The following is a 25695-nucleotide window of genomic DNA, read 5'->3' as shown; positions in this document are numbered from 1 at the left end:
CAAATGCCAGCTGTTTTTGTGCTTTGGTTTCTTACAAACAAAATTAACGTGGCTATAATTCTGGATGCTTTAACATGTTTCATAATTTTTTTTTGTACAAGTATGCAGTGACATAGGTACATCTTTGATGTTTATAACAAACCAAACCGTTTGAACACCACGGCACTAATGATTTTAGCTTTAAAATGTGTAATATAGTAACATTAAAAAGCATCAGAATTAACACAATACTGTGTTCTACCTTGCACAATGTGTGATTTCAACATAAAATTTACAATTATAAATTCTTATCTCATTTTCTGCTGAAATTCTCATTACCGCAATGTGTCCGGCAGTGTTTGAACATGCGTTATGTTGTAATTTAATCTAATTAACACAAAAATATTAAGAAAAAAAAAATAAATGGATGTTTTGCTAGACTACTTTAGATGACAGAAAAAATATTTACTGAATATTCATGTATAATAATAATGAAGAAAAATTAGGAAAATTATGTGTCCATGCTTGATGTTCTCATCCTCCGCAACACTTTTTGAGAACAGTTCAAGCACACATACAGAATTTTAATAAAGTTTGATTTTGAGTGACCAAGCACATGGACCAGTTACTTCAAGATGGCTACCAGGTAAGATCATTTTTTTTACAGTTAATTTGAAATATTGTCTTGTCAGAATGCTTACACGACATTTTGATTATCATTACCGCAACAGATGCTTATTAAATATTAATTTAATTAATAGAAGCATAATACTTTGATTTTAAATGCATGTGCAGAATCTCCAAATTATGTTCTTTCAGGTTTGTCATGTCATTTTGAAAATATGTCAGTGTTGATGTTTTCTGACTGTTGCGGTAATATGATTTTTTAGGACTCATTTTTTTAATTATGTTACAAAAAGTGTTAAATGATAAGTAAAAGTTTTTAAATATAGTTCCCATTTACTCCAGACTTTGTTTTTCAATGTCTGGTGGGAAAAAAAGTAAATTTAAGCAATTTTTACATTTTCATGCTTGACATTTTTAAAACCAAGTTTTCGTGAGAATCACCCATCTATGGCTGTGATACTTCAGCTGTGAGCTGGTTGGTTGCTGTGGTAATGTCCCGCCCCTCCTCCACTGTGATTGGATGGCCGTGTGAGAACTGATATGACGAGCAGAGCTTTTCACCCAAAGTTGAATATTTTAAAACTCTCGGCGCTTAGCGCGGAGCACGGAAAAACCGCTGAGCGCTGGTTTTCAGTACGGATGAAAAACGCTAGCTGCTGGCTTTTTTAAAAAACGTGCGCTTCCATTGGAAACAATTGAAAACATGTGCAGGCCGTGGGCATAAAAGCTTTGGTGTGCACGCCCCCTTAGTGCACAGAAAAATAACTTGATGAATAAAGGCGTGTGTGTCAAAGTCGAAGATTTTTTACTCGGTTAAAGGAGGCTTATTGAATATATTAGGATGTTGACCAATTTTTTTTTACCTTTTACCTTTATTCAAAAAAGACATTGAAGAGTAACTGGAGACTTTTTTAGAAGTGGAGATTTTTCATGTACTTAAAGGGTTTTGCAGCGAAAGACAGTCAAATTTGTTGAAATGTGACATTTGAGAAAAAAGGCATTTCAATTACTGACTCATAATTTTTTCAGCAAAATGAAATGACTGAACCTAAACATAAGAGCATGATAAAAAATGTACTAGAAAACATGTCTCGGATGCATCTGAGCTCTTTGTACAGTATCTTGCCTAAATAAGACAGATTTGAAATGAATGAACTTGATTCTTCTGACTGAAACCGAAGCAGATGGGATGTAAATCTTGATGTGTGATTCAGAGATGTGTTCTGTTCTGCGAATGAAAGGAAGCGACGTGTAAATCAAATTCATTGCTGAGAGTTGCTTTCAGCTCAAGATGGCTACATGAGATTATATCAGCTCAGTGTGACTGTAGTTCATCGGGGCAACTCAGTTCAGTCTGTACCATGATTTGCACTTGTGTTGCCATGGTTTTCTGCCTTTGAGCATTCATGCCTGGACTGTCACCGTCTTCATTTAAAGCTCTGTATTTCTTTATCTATAATGAGTTTAGGCTTTTTTTCCATTTAATCCATTTTGCCCTACTTATAACCGTAGACTAAATTGTAATCTTCTTCTTAATTCTCTCATTTGTCTTTTCAAAACTCTTCACTTCTTTCAGTTTCTCCTCGATCTTATACTGTGTGTTTTTCGTTGCAAACAAACCGCTTTGAAAACATCTACTACAGAGCATAGGGGGCTGCTTTAAAAAAGTGACCTGCTATACATTTTAAATTTAAAGAGTGGAGACAGCGCAACCCTGTGTCATTCGAAAATAAGGTCCAATTGATATTTTCTACCTTTATGTTGTTTATTTTATCTTCATCCACATCTGTGTACATGTACAAAAGCCAACTAAAATGATCTCTGACCAGCAGAGAGATAAATGAAATGAGATTGTATTGAGTTTGTCAGGGCCAGTCTGGAAACGTGCGGATCTCCAAACTGCTCCACCTTCCCTTCATCAAAACAACCCCCTCCCTTTCTCCCAACCGCTCCCTTTCACTCTCTCCTTTCTCTCACCGTTCTCTATCAGACAACACTTTTTACGAGTGAACATGATGATGGTGTTGTAAAGAGGAGAGTCTACTTTCATAAAGTTTATGTTAATGATAACGCCTGTTGGCGGCACAGAGCAACAGTTCACCTAACAATCGCGGTTTGTTCTGAAAAACATCAACAATAACAGGTAAGAGATTTTGCATTTTTGAATTTCTTGTATATTGAGTACACATACAAAGTCTTAGTCCACCACCAGCTTTGTTGTTTTAGTAAAGTTTTAATGACCATCCATATTTATTATTTTGCACTCTCTTTATTAAGATACAAACAAAAAATATGTTTATAAATTTAAGGTTTTTGTGTGACCCACTTTCAAGGAGGCTGGAATCATTAGATGAATTGCACTTCATTTAGGTTTAAGAGTTCCTGCAGGTTCCTGCCATTGCTCAAGTATAAGTATATAAAAACTTGACACTTTAGCTTTTAATTTTAATTCGTTTTAATACTGCATACAAATTTCCTGTAATTTTATATGGTAATTGTAAAAACATCAAATCTTACGGTGGCCTCAGACTTTTGCACAGTGTTTTATATTCATGTTTGTAATGATGAAGTCAGCTTGGTTTGGGAAAGAGCTCCAGTAGAAATGACGCAGTGTGTTGTTTGAGTCTTTCATCGCCAAATCATATATGCAATACACATTTAAACATCTGAGGCACCACAATCAACTTGCACAGTGGTGTTGTTTATTATACAGACACCAAGTTCACTGTCACTTCACAACGTGACACAATAACATAAACAATATGAAAGGTCAGTGAGGTTTTAAAGGAATAGTTCACCCAGAAATGAAAATTCAAACCCTTATGACTTTTTTCTTTTTTTTAGTGGAGATTTAACATAAAACTTAAAGAGCACCTATTACATTGCTATGTGTATTTAGTGTAATACAATGTGTTTGCGTGGTTTAAACACATAGCGTACATTATTGTTGTTTTATGCCCTGCCTCCCTGAAATGCGTTGATTTTGTACAAAGCTTATCGATCTGAAAAGCGTTGTGTCCTCCATTGGCAAGCTAACCTGTACTTTGTGGAAATGTGATGCTCCTTACCTTATTTTGATGATTAGCTCACAATGCAATACTGACAGGAATTAATATTGTATTTACTACCTTATCAATACGAGCCGAATCTGATCCAGAAAATGCAGATGACCAAGCTTGATGATCAACTTTACCAGTGCGTCTTGAGCAGAACGTAACAAATTGGTACTAAAATACCAAAAACATAAAACCATGTCTCCATTTGTGATCGTAGAAACAACAAACAACAAGCGCTACTCCTCACTGCGCAAAAACTCCCCTACCAGCTCGCCTTCTTATGCTTGGTTCAAGCTGGTATTGCTGGTGTAGCTGGTCTAACTGTGTTTAGGTCACTTTTTAAGCTGGTCTAGATGGACTTGGCAGGTCAGGCTGGAAGACCAGCTGACCCACCAGCTTGACCAGCTTTGCAAGGCTGGGAGGAACAGCTTAAACCAGCTACTGCCACCTTAAACCAGCTAAAACCAGCTACCAGCTTATGCTGGTCTTAGCTGGATTTTCCAGTAGGGTCGCGTTTGAATGGTTTAGTCAGTAGTAAATTCTTTAAATATGAAAACATAGACTACTTACAGGCTGTGAGTCTGAAAGGAGAGGAATTATGATAATGTCGTCTTCTTTACATCACCAATCCCAGGAAGTGCCTACAATTCAAGAAAAGATTTACTTTGGAAATTATAATGCGTGTCATCGGTTACTATGGGATTTGTAGCTTTTGCATATTGTTAACATGTAGGGTACTTTAGATGGTTTCAGCAGTAACAACATAAACAAGCGGCTGCGTGGTCCGCACGTAACTTCCGGTAAACTCCGCTAAGAATAAATAACAACTAAGTTATTTAAACGTAGTTTATTTATATAACAAGAAAACAACACATAGATTACCTAGGATTTGTTATTTTCGACAAGGCATTTGTTCAAGAGATCGCAACTAGTCAGACCATTAAAAAAACGAAACCGGAAGTAAAGTTCGGATCCAGACGTGTATCGCGTCAGCGCACGTACGTCCCATGAAACCGTCTATACACACTTACACACCAAAGAAAACGTAAAATTGTGAATCGGATAATAGGTGCTCTTTAAAAAAATTCTTGTTGCACTTAAATTTTTATGTTTAAACAACCTGAATTAACAAGTCATTTAAAGTTTTTTGACTAGTGAGGAGTTGGAATAAATAAATAAAAATGAAGTTGAATAGACTTAAGTTATTTTAAATTTATTCTTGTAATTTATAACTCCTCATTATAGGATACCACAGATTTTTTTATATTTACATTATATTTAAAATATTTACATTATATTTAGAATAGTTACATTATTTATAATTTTAAGTAGAAGACAGTAAATTACCAAAAGCCTTTAATTAAGTTTTACAGGGAGGGTTACCTATTTTGCATCTTCTTTTGTTTTTGGTTATGGCAACTTGACAGCCAAAGGTAAATTTTCCACTATTTATCGCTTTTCAGGTCATAGGAGTGCAATGACGTAAATACAAGATGTCAGAGTTTACATTTCTATCCGAATGATTTCTTTAGCTACACCTGCAGACAGAGCCATTTATAGCAGTATAAACAGAGCTATAAAATCTCTTCACTCCAGATAAGAGCATCATTCAGATTAAAATAGAGTTCAGTCTCTAAAATTACTTACAAAACAAACATCTGACACAACAATTCCCTCTTCATAGAAAGTTCAAATATAAAACGTGTTTTTAACGGTAAGATTATTTTGATTTAAAACTAAACAAGCAAACAAACAAACAAACAAACAAACAAACAAAAACAAGTCAGCTGTAATGTCAGGATAATAGCCAAAAAATAAAATCATAGCTGTGTTTCCCACAATCAATGTCAATATGCAGTTTAAACACCTGTAAACACGGGCATGTCAGGGTGAGAATGGGCGCGGTTTAAACAGTCAATCAAATACATATTTACAGCCTTCTGAAAGGTGATTGTTTCCCTGTCTATCTTTTTATCTTTCCTACCACTGTCACGTTTATTTTACTCCCTCTCTTCTTTCTACCACATCGGTGAAATCCATTTCGCAAATGATTCTCAACAGTCACAGAGACGGGAATGAAGGCGCTATTTTTAGCACTGACCAAGGGAGGGGAGAGAGAGGGCGAGCAAACAGGAGTGTGCGTGGAGAGAGAGAGAGAGAGAGAGAGAGAGAGAGAGAGAGAGAGAGAGAGAGAATCATTATTTTTGTGTGTTGAAGCAGTTGGAGGTTCTGAACGGAGGCAGGAGGAGAGGAGGAAGAAGAGACCCTCAGTAATACCAGGCAGCCGGAGACTCAGGTAAGAGAAATAAATACTGTATCATTGTAATATAATACTGAGGTCTTTATGTATACAACATATGTACCTTTTTTATGATTACTATGTCCTATATATAGGCTATATTAATATTAATTTTTGGACTGCCATACGTGTTATAATGAAGATTTGGGGCAGAGCATCTTTAAATTTCTCTTCAGACATTATTTTCTTTAAAAATAACTGTATAGGTGCATCAAATAAATAAATTGGTAAAATGGGTGTTGGGTTATTTACATTGGTCCGCCACAATAAAGAGGGGTGTACAAATGATTTGGGGAGGCGGGGGTGTGGGGAGGAGTTGCCTCACGGTGTGTGTGTGTGTTGTGTTATTGCTATGAAATCTGAGCACAGTCTGGGATGTGATGGGAAGAGGCGTTGCCATGGAGACTGCGTTTGCACATATTCCCGTAACCAATCCCTCCCTTTACAAGCAGGGCTGGACTGGGACAAAAAACCGGCCCTGGAATTTTGGCCTTGACTGGTCCACTACCTACTATCACAAATACCACCCATCATTGTGCAACTATGTATACCATTTAAATTAAAGCAAAAGCCATATAAAAAGTAAGGAGGAAAGAGTAAGATTTGACACATTAAATACTTAAATACTAAGGTTACTACAATTTATAATAAATACCGGTAATGAAAAAATACTGACTCAATGTTGATGAATAACAGGGGTGTGACTAGACACCCCATGGGACAAAACCAAATAAACACCTGGTTTTATTGAACAACATTAGAATATAAGAAAGGAATAATTGACGACGTGCCATTGAATTATAAGAAAATAATGCACACCCAAGATGGTAGTGCATTATTTTAAAAGAATTCAAAGGACCGGAGTCAATTATTCCGCTTATACCACGGTTACCAAAAATATTGCTCTGGTGCCTATTTTTAAGACATTTTAAAGGTTGGGTGTGCAGTTATTGAAAAATAATCAATACCCATGGAACAATTTTCAGCCAATCAGAATTAATCATTCAACAGCCCCGTGGTATAATGTAATATAACATTGTGTATTATATAAAATTCCTGGTATTATTATTCTACTTTCATTTTACATTAAGATCACAGAACCACTTAATCTTTGGTCTCGTACACACTGCAAACGTTCGTGAGTGACAACTGCATTTAAATGCGGGAGTGTATCCCTTAAATGTTCGTTACTAGTCTATACAGAACAAGACTCACTCCAGAAAATATGATGATTAAGATAACCATAGCAACGTTCTGCCTTCTCGCATGCTTTATCACTCACAGCTTTGACCAAAATCATTTAACAGCATTATGTTTTGCAATAAACCTCCGTCTTGGCGTTGTGTATTCTACACATTTTTGAGACTGCTCCACAGCTGGCTGTCTTGCAGTGTTGCCAGGTCCTCGTCTTTTTTGTTCATACATACCTTTTTTGGCGCATAACCGTTAAGGCTTTTGGCTCATGAAGCGATCAAGATTTTGGTGTTAAAGCAACACCAAAGAGTTTTTTTACCTCAAAATAACATTTCCAAAAAAAAATTCATTCGTTCATCCACTCGAAACAGGGTGAACGGCACTTTCACATTCTCTTTGCAGCCCTCTATCGGTCAAAACCGCACTAAAGAAGTCCAACCGTCAGGTCGCAGTCCTGTAGTTCGAGTGAAGACTACAAAAACTTGCTTTACGGCAGACCTACAATCAAATCAGAGCCAGCTTTGCTGCAGTAGGCTAAATTATTTACGACAGTGGTAATGGAACAATTCCACTTCCAACCTGTAGGGGGAGCAAAGAGCAAAAACTCTTTAGTGTTGCTTTAATATGCAGTGTGTACGGGACCTTTAATATTTGTACAATAAAAATGATCAGCCACTGTAATTCTTGAGCAAGAAGTTGAAGACATGAAATCATGATGGAAACTCAGAGTGAGGGTTTAAACTGCTAAGACGCCACACGCGTTACTGATTAACAAACAAACATAACACGCCTCAGACTTTATATAAGTTTAATGCAAGCACTGTAAAAGGTTTTCAAGGTTTTAAATCAGTGGCGGCTCGTGACTGCTCTTCCAAGGGGCACAAATTCAAAATAAGTGTTGGGAGTGACATGTGTGTTGCTCGTGTTTTCAAAATATGTGTTTTGTTGCATCATGTGAACCATGTGTATCACGTGTTTTGTCAAAATAAGTGCCTGCTGCACATGCAACCAAACCGTTTATGATAAAAGAGACACTCATATCTGGCAAACGCGAGCGTCTCTTTTATCATAAACCATTTAGACGCATCTGCAGCAGGCACTTATTTTGACAAAACCCGTGATGCACATAGGTTCACTCGACGCGCCGAACACATATTTTGAAATTACGAACCAAACACATGACGGGCTACATACATGTTGTGAAACTTCGCATAGTGCGCCCTCGAAAAAAGAAGTCGCCGGGCGGCAGCCACTGTTTACAAGATCTGCTTATTGTCTTAGACTGGGTGCTCAATGTGTAAATTAATCATTTCGACCACCTTATGGTAACTTTGGTCGCTTCCCACGCTCATAAATGTAGCATGCCAAACTGACATAGTCGCAGTCTCGCAGAGCCAGGAGTGCAATTATTTTATTGTAGTGTTATCACCAAACAGCTAGTTTGTCTAGCACTTGTGTTTTTGAGTTTTATCAAGGGGGTATCTATCCACACTAGATGTTTTAAAAAGCAGTTCCATTTGCTTCTCTCTCATCTTTCTGACATTTTGTCAGATGCACACTGACGCTGCACGCGCTCATAGAGAGCCCAAAATGGGATAATTTTTTTTAAGATGTGATTGGGCCAGACAAATGTCCAAAAAAAGAGCCAACGGACAGCTAATGTCTCATGGGAGGGTTTGTCTGGAAATAATCTTACGCTAACTTTTCGACAAATGCATTACGTGGCCACAAAGACGCCAGCACCATCAATGAATTAAGCAAAAGAAAAAAGACGTTTTTTGGGCTGCATTGTACGAGTGTTATGGGCTGATCAGACATAAAAGCACACTGTAAAAAATGCAGCATTTTTGTCAAATCAACATATATCTTTATGTTACTTTAACTTTATCGTAACACTTAAAGTAAGAAAATTTAAAGCTCACATACAGTAACATACACTCTAAAAAATGATGTGTTGGATTTACTTAAAATATATATGCACCATTTTTGCATCACACTTTTTAAGTATTCCCAACTGTGATAGTTTTACTTAAAATTTACAAGAAAACCTGTGTTTTATTTACTTAAATTTTTAAGTAAAGAATGATGATGAACTCAAATATTTAAGTTCATATAACACATATTTTCTTGTTTATTTTAAGTAAAATTATTCCAAGTTGGGATTACTTAAAATATATATGCATCATTTTTGCATCACACTTTTTAAGTAAATCCAACACATATTTTAGAGTGAAGTTGGAGCAATTTAGTATACACAGAAAGGTATACATAATTTAGTGTACACAGAAAGGTCTCCTGAACAAAGTCTTTGTCTGACTTAGCTCTTGCTTGAATCGGAGACCTTTTTGCTGTGAGGAAACTATGATGCGCGTGTAGCACTTATGTCACTGCAATCGTAATAACTATGCTACTGGACCAGTTCTAGGTTCGTTGAGTGGTGTATGTTATATTAGAAAAGACACATGAGACATGAAAACTTATATAAATTAATTAGCAGTTTACTGAACAGGAATAAGAATGGAATAGGTAAGTTAGTAAGATAAATAGAATAATTAAATAAATATATCAATATAAGTTATTCAATAAATGTATTGATAAATATGTACCCCACAAAATGTAGATCAATAAATAATCAATAAATATTTACAGTAAAAGATGTCTGTCAATAAATAATCAATAAATATTTACAGTACGATATGTATAATAAATAATTTTAAATCCTTTATATTTAATCTTTTCTTATTTAAATAAGTTTAAATGGATTTAACTGGTTTAAGTATGGGTTTATTCTGGTTAGTTTTGTTCTTAGACCGGTCTATTAAATTTTAATCAGCTCTTTTAGAACAGTTGCTTTAACTATTTTTAAGCTATTTGTTTCTAGTTTTCTTTTAAGTTAACTCTTCTTTAAGGGAACAGGTACGTATTTTAGTGTGCTTATGTTAGTGTGATTGTTTCACTTTATAGGGTCTAACTCTTTCTTTGCAGGTAAAATGTAAGGATTTAAATGTTTCTTTTGTTTGTGCAATTGCTACACTTTGGAGTCTCACTTTAACAGAAAACATAAAAGAAAAAAAAAATACAATACATCAACAAATTTTCATTCATACATTCACCTATTCACCAATTTCTCTATTCAATAAATCTAAATTATTGTGTTGCAATTTCAGAATTTCAGTTCAGAGGATCCGTCCAATTCGATGTGTTCAAAGGTCAATGTCCAATGTGATTAAAAGAATATAGCTCAGTGGTTCACTTTGTTCATGTCAAACCGTGTAAGCGATCAGAATGCGGTGTTTCAGTTCTTGCAGGTTAAAGATCCTTGGGTTGGCTCGCCATCTAGTATCCAGTTGAAATATCTGTTCATTCGTATGCTGTCTCGCAATACGCTGATTATCCAAAGGTCCGATCTGGTGTCGAGCTGTCCACAAACTTTCCGTGTAGGGGAAAAAAAACCTGGCCTGCACAGCAGGCCATAAAGAAAATGTCAAATAAATAAATAAAATAAATTATCTCAAAAGTAACAACTGCCTATTCTCATGTTTAACGCTGATAACGGAGGACTGCGATTCCTCTCGTTACTGACTGTCACCATGGTAACATCAAACAACTTGCTTTGCCGTTTCCCAAAATACAAATACATCAATATACAATGTCAAAGTATAAGGGAATAATCTTAATATTAAATACATTTCCCTTTTTTAACATAAAACATTCATAAGCTGATTGTACACACCAATAATTTGTTACACTGTAATATATTGAACTCAATACACATTAAAACACAGTGAAACTCACCAAAACCGTCTTCAAAACACTCCTCAAAACCACCGCTAGATGTTATAGGGATGATTCTCGATGAACAAAATATTAGAAGTGTTAAATAAGCCTAATTTTGGAGTTTAGTTTAAGGTGTCTGGATTCCGTGTGTATCTTATCAATTTTCCGTTAGCGTCTGCCGTTAATGTTAAAAAAACAAAACAAAACAAAACAAAACAGCTCGTGCATAACTGTGAAAGTGTTTAAAGGGGCAGAGTGACATTAAACTAAAGGGATGGTTCAACATCATTAAAAGAATTAAAACTTTTACAAAATCAATATTTTAATATATTGTGTGGTTTCTAAATAACGTATTTATCTATTTATTGCTATTTATTAATTATATTATATATTATTATATATATTATTTATTTCACTAATATTATTTATGGTTCTATTTGAACTGTGGGTTACATCCTCCCCTCCTTTCCTGATGCACGTCCCTGTGCATCCTATTAGCAACTACACGGCCATCACTCTATGTGACTGCCAGGAGTTTGGCTCATTTAAAGAGTCTGAGATGACTGCACTCAAACTCTGAAACAATGACTGCACTACTGTGACTAAGGGATTTCCTAAGTGGGGGTAAGTAAGTCTCTTTGTGGGTTGTCTGTGTCTACTAGACTTTCTTAGGTGGCTTCCATTCTCTGTGGCATCTTCTTGTAGATGTGCATCAGGTAACTTATTCTCTCCCAGGTTCATGTCAGATAAGTTATTCTCTCCCGGATTCATCTCAGGTAAGTTATTCTCTCCCGGATTCATCTCAGGTAAGTTATTCTCTCCCAGATTCATCTCAGGTAAGTTATTCTCTCCCAGATTCATCTCAGGCGAGGTGTTCTCTCCCGGATTCATCTCAGGTAAGTTATTCTCTCCTGGATTCATCTCAGGTAAGTTATTCTCTCCCGGATTCATTTCAGGTAAGTTATTCTCTCCCGGATTTATCTCAGGTAAGTTATTCTGCGGATTTACAGGTAGGTAGGTTTCATCTGGTAGACTTGGAACAGTTATCACAGAAGCAGCCTCAGGAAAAGCTTTAGTTACATCTGGAAGGTCTTTCTCAATGGTGGACACTGTGAAACGTCTTGGCTTCCTCGGCTCTGTGTTTCTCATGAAGGACTCTATGGTTGCAGGGCTGTGGTGAACACCAACGGTATCTACAACCGTGGCTTCATGCCCATAAAAGTAGGTGATGTCATGGTCTTCGGAATCAGAGTCTTGACATTCAGATTCATTTGACTGTTCACTTCTTGGGCACTGACGAGTCCTTGGACGTCTAGGTCTCTCCTTGATGGCCACTTCAGGTTCAACTGGGGTAAGAGGAAGAAACCCACAAGGCAGTAGCAGGTCTCGATGAAGTGTTCGTATCGGACCATCTTTGGTTTCAGGCTTCACAACATAGACTGGGATGTCTCCAGACTGTTTGATGACAACATACACATCAGATTCCCACTTGTCTGCCAACTTCTGCTTGCCTCTGAGGCGAACATTTCTCACCAGGACTCTGTCGCCTTCAGTCAGGGTGGAATCAACAACATGCTTGTCAAATCTTGCCTTATTGCGATCAGCAGTCTTTTTTGCATTTTCTGTTGCTACCTTGTAGCTTGTTTCCAGTCGGGACTTCAGGTTGCGGACATACTGTGAGTGAGAGCCTTGCTTGTAGTTGACAGGTAAGCCAAATGCTAAGTCTACTGGTAACCTTGGTTGTCTTCCAAACATGAGTTCATAAGGGGTGAAACCAGTGACTTCACTTCTAGTACAGTTGTAGGCATGTACTAAAGGCTTGACATATTCTCGCCAGTGACTCTTCTTCTGGTTCTCTAGGGTGCCTAGCATGCTCAAAAGGGTCCGGTTGAAACGTTCAACAGGGTTACCTCTTGGATGGTATGGAGTAGTTCGTATCTTACGGATGCCTGCTAGGTCACACAGCTCCTTGATAGTCCAGGACTCGAAGTCTGGACCTTGATCACTATGGAGTCTTTCTGGGATGCCATAATGGACGATGAAGTGGTCCCAAAGGCATTTAGCAACAGTCTGAGCCTTCTGGTTTGAGGTGGGAATGGCCACTGCATATTTCGTAAAGTGGTCCGTGATGACCAGGATGTCTTTGGTGCCACTGGAGTCCGGCTCTAGGGTGAGAAAGTCCATGCATACCAGCTCAAGAGGTCGTGTGGCTGTGATGTTCACAAGAGGTGCAGCTTTCTCTGGTGGGACTTTACGCCTCGTGCAGCGGTCACAGGTCTTGATCTTGGCCTCTACCTCAGCTGACATTTTTGGCCAATAGAAACGTTTGCGGACAAGGTCAAGCGTCCGGTCTACACCCATGTGGCCCATGTCATCATGGAGACTCTTCAGAACTATAGGTCTCAGATCTTCAGGTAACACAAGCTGGTAGTGAGTCTGTGCACCCTCTTGTCGCTTACGGAACAAGACGCCATCTAAGATCTCCAGCCTGTTCCACTCTCTGAAGAGGAGGGAGAGCTCAGGGAGTTCTTTTCTGAGAGATGGTGGAGGTTTTTCTCCCAGCTCCAGCTGTCTGAGTACTGCACTGATGCAAGAATCTGCCCTCTGCTTCTCCCGCATTTCAGTGGGTGTTATCATCGGGATGATGTTCACACCGTCTAGCTGGCATTCCTCTTCAAAGCCCTCTGGAATAGCACTTGAATGGTGGGCAAGCGACATAACCAAAGTAGTTCCAGGCAATGTTCCTTCATCATGAACCATGTGCTTCTCACAGATGGCCTTGATGGTGCTTTCATCCATTTCTGTTGACAGGTGTCTTTTTGTGAACTGCTGTATCCTCTCCATCTCTTTCCGGGACGATGAGTCATCAGGTAGCCTATCATGTGGACGTCTGGACAGCCCGTCTGCATCCTGATTCTGCTTCCCAGCCCTGTACTGCAGCTGGAAATCGAAGGTTGACAGATCAGCTAACCACCTGTAGCTTGTGGCATCAAGCTTGGCAGAGGTAAGTATGTAGGTCAATGGGTTACTATCAGTGACAGCAAGAAATGGGCGTCCGTAAAGGTAGTCTTGAAATTTTTCTGTAATTGCCCACTTAAGGGCAAGAAATTCCAACTTGTGGGCAGGGTACCTGCTTTCACATCTTGATAGACCACAGCTTGCATAGGCGATGACTCTCTTCTGTCCTTGTTGCTCCTGGTAGAGTGCTGCACCAAGACCTGAAGTGCTGGCATCTGTATGCAGGATGTAGGGCAACTTGGAGTCTGCAAACCCGAGGACAGGGGCAGTGGTTAGCTTCTCGATGAGAGTGTCAAAAGCTGTTTGGCAAGTGGTGGTCCATCTGTCACCGAAGAGGTCTTTTGGATTGTAGTACTTCTCACTATTCACTGTGGTCTTAAAGCCTTTTCTCAATGGGGGATATCCAGCAGTGAGGGCATTGAGAGGCTTCACAATCTTTGAATAGTCCTTAACGAACCTACGGTAGTAACCGCAGAATCCCAAGAATGCTCTCAGTTCTTTCAGTTTAGTTGGTCTTGGCCAGGTTTTTAAAGCTGTTATTTTCTCTGGGTCTGTTTCAACTCCCTTCTCAGACACAATGTGTCCTAAGTACTTCACGGAGGTCTGGAAGAATTTGCATTTCTCGGGTGATAACTTCAGGCCGAACTCTTTCAACTGGTTGAGCACCCGCATCAATCTTTCCTCATGCTCTTGTAGTGTTGAGGAGAAGATAATCAAGTCATCCAGGAAGACGAGAGCCTGCTTCATGTTCAATCCTCCTATGCAGCGTTCCATGAGCCTCTGGAATGTGCTTGGGGCATTTGTTATCCCCTGAGGCATCCGGTTGAATTCATAGAATCCAAGTGGACAGACAAATGCAGTTTTCTGCTTGTCTTGTTCCTCCATTTCGATCTGGTAAAATCCAGATTTGAGATCGAGCACTGAGAACCACTTTGATCCCGTCAATGCTGAAAAGGACTCCTCCAGATTGGGTAAGGCGTATGAATCTTTGATCGTCTGCAAGTTCAGCTTTCTATAGTCCACGCAGAGTCTGACATCGCCATTCTTCTTCTTGACGACAACAATCGGCGAGGAGAAGGGTGATTCAGATTCGCGGATGACTTCTGCATGAAGGAGTTGCTGGATGTGGTTTCGTACAGCCTCGATGTCCTGTGGGTGTATAGGCCTCGCTCTGTGCTTAAAAGGTGTCTCGTCACTAAGCTTTATGTGATGTTTGATCTTGTCAGTACGGCCAAAGTCAAGGTCGTGCTGCGCGAACACCTCAGGCATGGAGTTCAACTTTTCGGATATTCTGTCTTTCCACTTGTTACATATTGGAGAGTTACTGAAGTTAAATTCAATTTTTTTCTTGGGGGTCAGGTCTGTTGAGTGTTTGGAACCAAGAGTTTGAAGAGACTGGGCACTCTTGATGGCATGGATCTCTGCTATCACAGCCTTAGGGGGTAGAGTTATGTCATGGTCTGACTCATTCTTCAGAATGACTGGTAAGCAGTGGGGCTGCTTAGATGGCAGGTTTGCTAGCCCGTCAGTTACCAGTATGCCACCTGGTAACGAAACTGCTGTTGGTGACTCTACTATCACCCACTGACTGCAGTTAGTTGTTCTGCAGCTCACTGATCCTTCAAAGACTCTTGTCTGACCGGCAGCAATGGTCTCAGCGTCTCTGCTGTGTAGTCTCACTTTCCCCATGCTTGAATCAAAAGTATGTCTTTGTCTGGCTCCTAGAGTTTTTAAGACTGCTCTGTAGCCATATGGAAGGGATTGGTAGTTCTGAGGAGTGACATCTGCATACTGCTCATAGAGAACATCTAAAGCATTGGTTCCTACTAGTACTGATGACAGAGTTGAGCGCATATCAGGTACAATTAACGCTAGTGTAGGAACGTCAATGTCCACTCCAAAGGTGCTCCTAGGGAAGCTGATGGTGACTTCGATGTAGCCAAGGTAAGGCACTTCCTGACCATTTGCTCCCTCCACCTCAAGCAAGTCACTTAATGAGTGGATGGGAAGATGAGACAGGGTTTCTTGATAGAAGGAGTTTGGGATTGTTGTGACTTGAGAGCCTGTGTCTAATAGGCAGCTGCATACTTTGCCACATATGGTCACTTGTGCAGTGCAGCGTGCTCCAATCAGTCCCTTGGGCAGGGTTGCTGACTGTCTCTTGGTGGTAGAGTTAGAGAACATGTTGGAAACACGTCGTTTCTGTTTGGGACACTTTGTCTGTCTCCCAGTCCCTGTTTGTCCCTCTGCAGGAACTGGCTCTAAAAATTCTTAGGCTCTGAAGTGCTGTTTACAACATCCCATGCTTGCTGCTTTTCCTTCAACAGCTTTCCTTTTGAGGCTACCAGAGAGGGATTTGGTTCACCATCACACTGTGGCTTGATGTGTCCATCCTCTCCGCACCTGAAGCAGTACCAAGGTTTTGGTCTCCTGCTGCTGTTGGTCTTTTCATCTTGGCTGTGAGGTGTGGGAGTCTGAACTCCCATAAAACCAGGTGTGGGCACCTTCAGTTTGGGAGCTGGCTTAGCTTGGTTCTTTCTTTGACTTTTCTGCGTGACACGTGCGAGCTGGGTTTGTAAATCTGCTATTTGCCTTTTCAGATCTTGAATCTCTGGTGAAGGAGAAGGTAAATGCGATGTACTGCATTCTTCATCATACTGCACACAAATGCCTTGGTAATGGGATGACACCTTGGGTTTTGAGGAACTGAGATGGTGCTTCATCCGAGATGCTTTGGAAGCTCGCCTGTCTTCTGCTGTGCGGAGTAACAGCAGCAGTTCTGCAAAGGTAGGTGGATTTTGCTTTTTCTGCTCCAGTTGCAGCTCAGATATCAAGGTGTTGTCCCAACAACCTCTGACAAATTGTCTCAGAAGCTGCCTGTCAAACTCACTTACAGAGACACCCCCCCTCCTGAGGGTGGCATTCAACATCACCTGCAGCCGTTGGAGGTAAGTTGAGGGTTTCTCACCACTGTCTTGCATTGTATTGAGATACTTTGCAAATAGGTCGTCGCCATCTTCAACGGTGCTAAATGCAGAGTCCAGGATATCCAGATATACACTTGGAGGTGTTTCGGGTGTCAGGTGCTTCACAATGTCAATGGCAGGTGACAAGAGGCTTTCAAGGAGCTTCCGTGATTTGTGCAGGTCTGATTGCCTAGTGTCTTTGAGAAGAAGTCCCACATTAGAGCGCCAGGTCTCATAATCTGCCTCATTGTTGGGTCTAGGGAGATGCCCAGAAAAGGGTCGGATTCTTAGGGGTGTGTTTACATGCATAGCAGAGTCTTCATTTCGCACAATGTGTTCAATGATTACTTTCTGAATTTCTGGTGGATTCATGTCACAGAGTTTCAGAACAGATGGTGTCTCTTTGGCTGGTGCTGGAGGTGGCGTCCAGTCGCCGCCTGGCTGGACATGCTGCTCTGGAAATGTGTTCTGAGGGCCAACCTGTGTGGCTCTTTGTGGAAGATGTTGCTCAGGTGATTTCAATTCCATGCTGTCACTTTGAGTCTCGGGATTCTCGAGGTCAACAGCATTGCTGATGATGGAGAGTTCTTCTTTAAGGAGAGTTGCAAGGTCCTTGCCAGTCTGCTTTGCTATCTCCTTCAGCTCAGAGAGGTAGGTCTGTGTAGCTGTTTTGCTAACTACAGGTGTGTAGACACTAGCTAGGGTTCTAATGCAGTAACTGTATTTAGCTGGGGAACTAGTGTCAAGTGTGTAGGGCAATAAAGATGCAAGTGCCTGTACAGCTGTGCCATATCTATATTCTATAATGACTTGCTTGTCTGAGTGTGCTGTGTGTGTGTAGACTATTGGGATTATTCTTTCGATGGAACCATATTGCTTAAGAAAGTCAAAAAGTTCTTCATCTGTTTCTGTATCGGTAATGCCACTAACGATAACAGCATTAGGGACTTTAACATTGTTATGCTGGACTGCTTCCATGTCTCGTTAAGGTTAGACTCTAGTTTTAACTCTATTTTATTTGAATTAATACCACTCCTGGCTGCTGGCTCGCCAAATTTTATGTAGCACTTATGTCACTGCAATCGTAATAACTATGCTACTGGACCAGTTCTAGGTTCGTTGAGTGGTGTATGTTATATTAGAAAAGACACATGAGACATGAAAACTTATATAAATTAATTAGCAGTTTACTGAACAGGAATAAGAATGGAATAGGTAAGTTAGTAAGATAAATAGAATAATTAAATAAATATATCAATATAAGTTATTCAATAAATGTATTGATAAATATGTACCCCACAAAATGTAGATCAATAAATAATCAATAAATATTTACAGTAAAAGATGTCTGTCAATAAATAATCAATAAATATTTACAGTACGATATGTATAATAAATAATTTTAAATCCTTTATATTTAATCTTTTCTTATTTAAATAAGTTTAAATGGATTTAACTGGTTTAAGTATGGGTTTATTCTGGTTAGTTTTGTTCTTAGACCGGTCTATTAAATTTTAATCAGCTCTTTTAGAACAGTTGCTTTAACTATTTTTAAGCTATTTGTTTCTAGTTTTCTTTTAAGTTAACTCTTCTTTAAGGGAACAGGTACGTATTTTAGTGTGCTTATGTTAGTGTGATTGTTTCACTTTATAGGGTCTAACTCTTTCTTTGCAGGTAAAATGTAAGGATTTAAATGTTTCTTTTGTTTGTGCAATTGCTACACTTTGGAGTCTCACTTTAACAGAAAACATAAAAGAAAAAAAAAAATACAATACATCAACAAATTTTCATTCATACATTCACCTATTCACCAATTTCTCTATTCAATAAATCTAAATTATTGTGTTGCAATTTCAGAATTTCAGTTCAGAGGATCCGTCCAATTCGATGTGTTCAAAGGTCAATGTCCAATGTGATTAAAAGAATATAAATCAGTGGTTCACTTTGTTCATGTCAAACCGTGTAAGCGATCAGAATGCGGTGTTTCAGTTCTTGCAGGTTAAAGATCCTTGGGTTGGCTCGCCATCTAGTATCCAGTTGAAATATCTGTTCATTCGTATGCTGTCTCGCAATACGCTGATTATCCAAAGGTCCGATCTGGTGTCGAGCTGTCCACAAACTTTCCGTGTAGGGGAAAAAAAACCTGGCCTGCACAGCAGGCCATAAAGAAAATGTCAAATAAATAAATAAAATAAATTATCTCAACAGTAACAACTGCCTATTCTCATGTTTAACGCTGATAACGGAGGACTGCGATTCCTCTCGTTACTGACTGTCACCATGGTAACATCAAACAACTTGCTTTGCCGTTTCCCAAAATACAAATACATCAATATACAATGTCAAAGTATAAGGGAATAATCTTAATATTAAATACATTTCCCTTTTTTAACATAAAACATTCATAAGCTGATTGTACACACCAATAATTTGTTACACTGTAATATATTGAACTCAATACACATTAAAACACAGTGAAACTCACCAAAACCGTCTTCAAAACACTCCTCAAAACCACCGCTAGATGTTATAGGGATGATTCTCGATGAACAAAATATTAGAAGTGTTAAATAAGCCTAATTTTGGAGTTTAGTTTAAGGTGTCTGGATTCCGTGTGTATCTTATCAATTTTCCGTTAGCGTCTGCCGTTAATGTTAAAAAAACAAAACAAAACAAAACAAAACAGCTCGTGCATAACTGTGAAAGTGTTTAAAGGGGCAGAGTGACATTAAACTAAAGGGATGGTTCAACATCATTAAAAGAATTAAAACTTTTACAAAATCAATATTTTAATATATTGTGTGGTTTCTAAATAACGTATTTATCTATTTATTGCTATTTATTAATTATATTATATATTATTATATATATTATTTATTTCACTAATATTATTTATGGTTCTATTTGAACTGTGGGTTACACGCGCTAACCCACTGTGTTGCCCTCTACACTGAGCACACACTTCTCAATCATGGTAACAATGAACAAACATAATTTTTTCAAAATAACTCTAAATACAACATATAACTAACATTAACAACATATCAACATAAATAAACCCAGCAAACATTAAAACAGTCATCTTTTTTAGTAAATATTAACCAAAGAAGTGAACATGTCGCAATGCATGCTGGGAACTATTCAGACCATTGTTTTTTTTTAAATTGCTTGTTCAGATTACTCAATTTGGCAAGTTGGGTAAACAAATTGGACAAAAACTTAAAACTCCAATCAACAAATGATATTTGTTAGCAGGATGATTATGCTTATTTCATTCAGTGAACACAAATTAATGAACTGATGCCCTTCAACAAGAAAAACTTTGTTTTTTGTTAAAAGAACATTTTGAAGTTGGATTTTTTACAGGGCTTGTGCTTCACAAAATGGCTACGACAGATGTCATAATTTTTGGCTGGAAAGGCATCATGGGAAATCACGTGGCTCTATAGTTACTTAAAATTTTATGCTAGATTTACTTAATTTTGATGCAATTGTTATAGTAGTTAGCATTACTTATGTTTTTTCATTTTATTTTTGGATACATTTAAGTTCACCTGGTAACTTAAATTTTTGTGTTACACATACTAAATATGGTAAGTAGAGGTTGAAAAGTTATAAATACTAAGTTTTTTGTGTTTAATCCAATTACTTTCATAAGTTATGGTTGTTCAGCCAACAAATTGTTTTTTAGAGTGTACGCTGTTTTAGCTTATCTCATGTTAATCTTGAGTACCTATGGAGTAGTATTACATCCTTCATATATCCAACCAGTCTTTAGTTTTGTCAGATTTATAAAAGACAGATAAGCTGTATTGATTCTTTCTGAATAAACCTGAGTTCCTAGAGGCGTACCACAGGTAGAGCGAGTCGCGAGCAACATGCACAAAACATTGCATAACTTATGATTCACTACATGTTCATGTCTTTTACATTATATGCACTTACAAAATGATTGCCAACAAAACACAGACATTTCTCTGCAGTTTTACTTCCCACCTGCGACTCATGATCTAATTGGGACCGCCCAAATTCAACGAAATCCACCATTAAACAAACACACGCACAACTCTGCTGCTACTACCCTGGGTAAACAAACTATATCCATTGTTTCCATAATGCTGGGTTCATTGGTAAACTGTACAAGCTTAAAGGACAAGTTCGGTATTTTACACTTAAAGCCCTGTTTTCAGATTGTTTATGATGAAATAGAACGGTTTTGACTGAAATTTCGACATATGATGCTAGCCCGAGAATTTTCGGTTTCTGTTGTATCAGCTCCCACCTCAACAATGGGTGTATAGGTGCACTGGAACAATGCTTCCTAAAATGCATTAAACTTTCGTTTACAAAGACGTGAAGCATCTTTTGCAGCGATTTTTGTGTGAGCATATCAGTGAACACCCCTGACCACTCGGTGAGTTTCACATCTTTGTAAATGAAAGTTTAATGCATTTTAGGAAGGATTGTTCCTGTGCACCTATACAGCCAGGTGGGGACTGATACAAGAAACACCCCAAAATTCTCGGGCCAGCATCATATGTTGAAATTTCAGTCAAAACCGTTCTATTTCATCATAAACAATCTGAAAACAGGGCTTTAAGTGTAAAATACCGAACTTGTCCTTTAAATTTCCCTCACAAACAACAACACACTTCTTTGGTGACGTTGATTTCGTGTCAGCTCTTGATTGGTCTGCACGTGCGCTTATCCAGTTAAAGTGCCCATATAAGGACTTCCACTGTACTTCCTGTAATGAAATTGCCCATAAAAGCAGTAAAGCAAGATTGTTACGTATGAGTCTTTTATGTTTGAAAAGAATTTCCAAAACTTGTAGGAACCCTGGAGAAGTGCAAATGTAATGCATTCTTACATTTTTAAGGTTTTACTAATTGAAGTAATTTGTTAAGTTGATCCAATTTTTTTATTTTTACGGGTGCAACATTTTCCCTCATGCCGAATGACCAAAAAAATGAATACAGAAGTCAGTGTATTTGTTTGTTTTTCTGGTAACATGACAATTATATATGCCATTTATTCATAGTAATTTTAAATTTCATTTTCAATTTGTGATTGTTCATTGGAAACTTTCTGGTAAATCTGAAGATATTTTGTGACACTGATTTATTTCTGTGAGATTACTTGGGTCTATTTTAAAGAAGTCTAGATAAGCTCTCTGTTTAATAGTCTTTAAACAAAAGACATTTGTGGACCCATCTTTAAAAACTGAGCCTAAAGTAATTATTAGTTTTTACTTTAAAGCTCACGTAACACACGCTGTTTCTGCATTTTTGATGTTAATCTGGAGTACCTACAGTATAGAGTAGTATCAAATCCTTTATATCTCTGAAGAGTCTTTCGTTTTATCAAATTTAAAAAAGAAAAATTTGCTTTACCGAATCTTTCCGATAACGTACGAAAGTACTACCGCGGGTGGAGCGAGTACGAGTCATGCAACACTATACAACACTTATAACTTATGATTCACTACATGTTGGTGTCATTTATATAATATGCACGCGACTATTTCCAACATAAGACAGAAGTCTTAGTTACCGCATGCAACTCATGACCCGGTTGGGACTTTTCAATGAAATCCAGCGGATCAAACACACGCGCAAAACTCCGCTGCTACCCCGGATAATAAACTATATCCATTGTTTTCATAAGGCTGGATGTCTTCTCCTTACATCCAAAAACACACTTCTTCTTTCGTGCCATTGTTGAGTTTTGAAATTAAACAAAGCTGTTACGTGATATGATGTTTGTAAGTTCTAGCGTCTCCCGCTGATTGACGCGTGGGCGGGGTTTTCCATATAAAAGGAAGTGCCATATAAAAAAGTGATATGTATAGAAATCCCTGAAACGTCAGCTGGAACTGTAATCGAAAAAAAAACTTGCCGAAACTTGTACGAACACTGGTGAAGTGCATACGGCACAGAAATACTCTGTTACATGCCCAACTGCTTTTTGACACTTTGCCTACATTTAGCATGAGGAAACAACTCTATAACTGTGTTAATAAGTCAGAATGCATGAAATACCATTGAACCTCCCCTTTAATGTTCATAATCTCAATTTCATTTTAAGACTTAATCCCAAATTTCACAGACTGGGTCCCATATTATTTGTGATTTTTCTCTATGTGTCATGCCTATATAATGACCCACTACCCCCTCTTTTACAGTCATGCGTCCCAGGTCCAGCTTACTGGCGAAACGAGGCCTCCCCACCATCAGGGAGGGCTATGAGGAACTGGTGCAAGATCTGAACCAAACCAACAGTCAGCACACTACTACACAGGATTACTTCCTCTCCATCTGCCATCTGGCCCGGCCCACTTTCCCCTTACATGAGCCCGACTACGACATTCTCTCCATCGGCCCTTTGAACTCCCCAAAGCCCTGCCTACGACTGCACCGCCTACGCCAGCATGTGCAACCTCCACAACCGCGCACCTCCACAAGTAGTGACTGCGCAACTCAGCAACCCCAGAAGGAGAAAGAAATCACAAGATGTGCTCCATCAGAACCGCTGCAGTGCCAAGCACCTGAAGAAACTAATGCATGCAGTGGATCCACTGATCCACTGGAATACCTTTACAGCCACAGGGGTTCACCAGTAGCATCCACCCCTAGAAGGGGCAGCATTCCCCTACACAGGCCACGGTGCGACACCTTCCCATGCCTCTCATCCGCACCAGACACACAACGCAAGAGCAGCTGCCCGGAGCTCTGTCTAGCGGAGACGGGCACTGCAGCCACAGTCCTGCAGCGGTCACCGCTTAACAGGAAGAAGCTGGATGATTGCAGCTTGGCCACACGCAGCAGTGTTCCCAGTAAGCTCGATGGTGCCCCTGCTGGTTGGCGGGGAAAGAGCAGTCGCTGCATGGACAAACAGACCATAGTGTCGCACTGGATCGCCGAGTGTCGCAGTGCATGGAAAGAGGCCCGCATTCGTGCATGCATGCTGCCCGCCATCGCCGAGAAGTAACGTACGCCCGCAAAAATCCCTTTCCAGTGATGCCGAACAGGCAGACGTCATGTAGAGTAATGTGGATTATTGTGGAATTATGACTTTGCACTCCAGGTTTATATGCATATACATTTTTGATGTATTTCTAAACCAGTGACCCTGTTGATAACACCACAGTGTAGAGTTACAATGAATGTCAATGATAAGACTGAGTCAGACCAATAATGTCCAGTCGTGATCCATAAATGCATTGATTGTTGGATACATTTAACTCTGTTTAGTTGAGATTTTAAAAAGTAAAGAAGATGTCTCATCACAATTGCAGTTCTTAAATGGGATGCTCAATAAAATAGAGTTTAAAGGTTGATTGTCCAATGGTATCGCTCTTACTCTTTAAAGACGAAGGTGTTAGTAAATTGCACTACTAGCAAATTAGGGCAGCTACTGTAAGAATTAACTCACCATGCTTCCTAAAATCTCTAATTTGTGAAACATTGCCTATACAATGAGACTTATGGACTAGGATGGATGAGTCCCTTCCCTCACCCAGACATGTTTAGATCATAATACAGATCAGAGATATGTCTACATTTTATATGTCTATATAATACTTCAACAGTAAATCCCTTTTAGTTAAAAAAAAACAAACAGAATGGTTAAGGGAACAATTATGAGCTTATAGATATAGAAGGACTGGCCTTAAATCTTTGCTATGAAAATTCACTGCCATCTACTGACTGCCATGGCAATATAATAGAGATAATGTTGAAAATGTCCATTATGCTGAGACCGTTTTTGACCAGATTTGCAAACTTGGTGTAACAATTTAATCACAAATAACCGCTTTAAAAATAACAGAAGTCCATTTGGAGGATAAATAGGGATCACTTTAAAAAATGAAAATATCTCATTTTGAAATTGAGATTTATGACAAAAGGCAATGTGGAGCTACACTGTTATCCATAATTGACTGTTTGTACACACCTGAAAGTCTTTCTCTGCATTAATTTGTTTTCGGTCTTTTTAGATAACCTACTGTTAAAAAGATTAATAATGCATGTGACTTTCTAAATTATTTTGTATTCATGCATAAAACATCTTTAAATGAATATTATTATGGATGTAATAATCTGAGAGAAAACTGTATACACTATGAGTAAAGGTAATCTGTTGTTTGTACAATTTTCAACAGCCTTGTACTTTCCCCACACTTTTCTAAATAAATAAAATGTCTGTGTGCTTTGATGTTGCACTTTTTTCTTTCTTCATCCATTTAAAGACTTTTATAATTGAGACTAAACATATTTTTATGTAAGCATTATATTTACGTAATATTGTATAGTATAACATTACTGTTATATAATATTTTGATATGAGTATTATATTTAAATAATATGGTATTTATTTATATAATATAATGCACTTCGAATAGTTGCATTAAAATAAATGCCAACATACAATTTATTCCAGTAAAGATGATTCAATGGACACTGCTGTTCGCTCGTATTGTTAATTAATTAAGACCTCATAAATGGGTCGTAACCTAACTAAAAGCACGATTTGCTTCGAATTTAGATACAGTTTTGGATTTGTCTTTTATTAATATTTTTCTCATCTTTTTGTCTCGGTAATAGTAAAACCAACTCCTAATCAATACACTAGAGCTAATAAATAGCCAATATAAGCTATTAGATTTGCTCGACTTCTGACGCTGCGCAGACCGGACAGTGTATGACATCAAAGCACCGCGAGAGCCATTCGAAAGGCTTTACTTCCATATCGCTCTCGCGGGACTTAATCTCAATTC

At 38.5% G+C, this 25695-nt stretch overlaps 1 protein-coding gene across 2 annotated transcripts; it reads left to right on the top strand.

Moving 5' to 3' along the window:
• The first annotated feature begins 2565 nt into the window (after positions 1-2565).
• On the top strand, positions 2566-25133 carry LOC129424095 (uncharacterized). Of its 2 annotated transcripts, none has more exons than XM_055180673.2 (3): positions 2566-2749; positions 5883-5958; positions 23101-25133. In XM_055180673.2, exon 3 carries the CDS (start codon positions 23103-23105, stop codon positions 23904-23906), a length of 804 nt encoding a protein of 267 aa, XP_055036648.2. In that variant the 5' UTR covers positions 2566-2749; positions 5883-5958; positions 23101-23102; the 3' UTR covers positions 23907-25133. The 2 variants fall into 2 exon arrangements, with proteins under 2 accessions (XP_055036648.2, XP_055036647.2); XM_055180672.2 differs by having other exon boundaries at positions 5880-5958.
• The last annotated feature ends 562 nt before the right edge of the window (positions 25134-25695 follow it).

This window comes from Misgurnus anguillicaudatus, chromosome 9 (genome assembly GCF_027580225.2).
Source record: "Misgurnus anguillicaudatus chromosome 9, ASM2758022v2, whole genome shotgun sequence".
Taxonomy (NCBI): domain Eukaryota; kingdom Metazoa; phylum Chordata; class Actinopteri; order Cypriniformes; family Cobitidae; genus Misgurnus; species Misgurnus anguillicaudatus.
This window is presented reverse-complemented; position numbering and strand designations above follow the sequence as displayed.

What these genes read in the sequence shown, in the direction of transcription:
- LOC129424095 (XM_055180673.2), top strand. Translation starts at nt 23,103, where the DNA reads ATGCGTCCCAGGTCCAGCTTACTGGCGAAACGAGGCCTCCCCACCATC.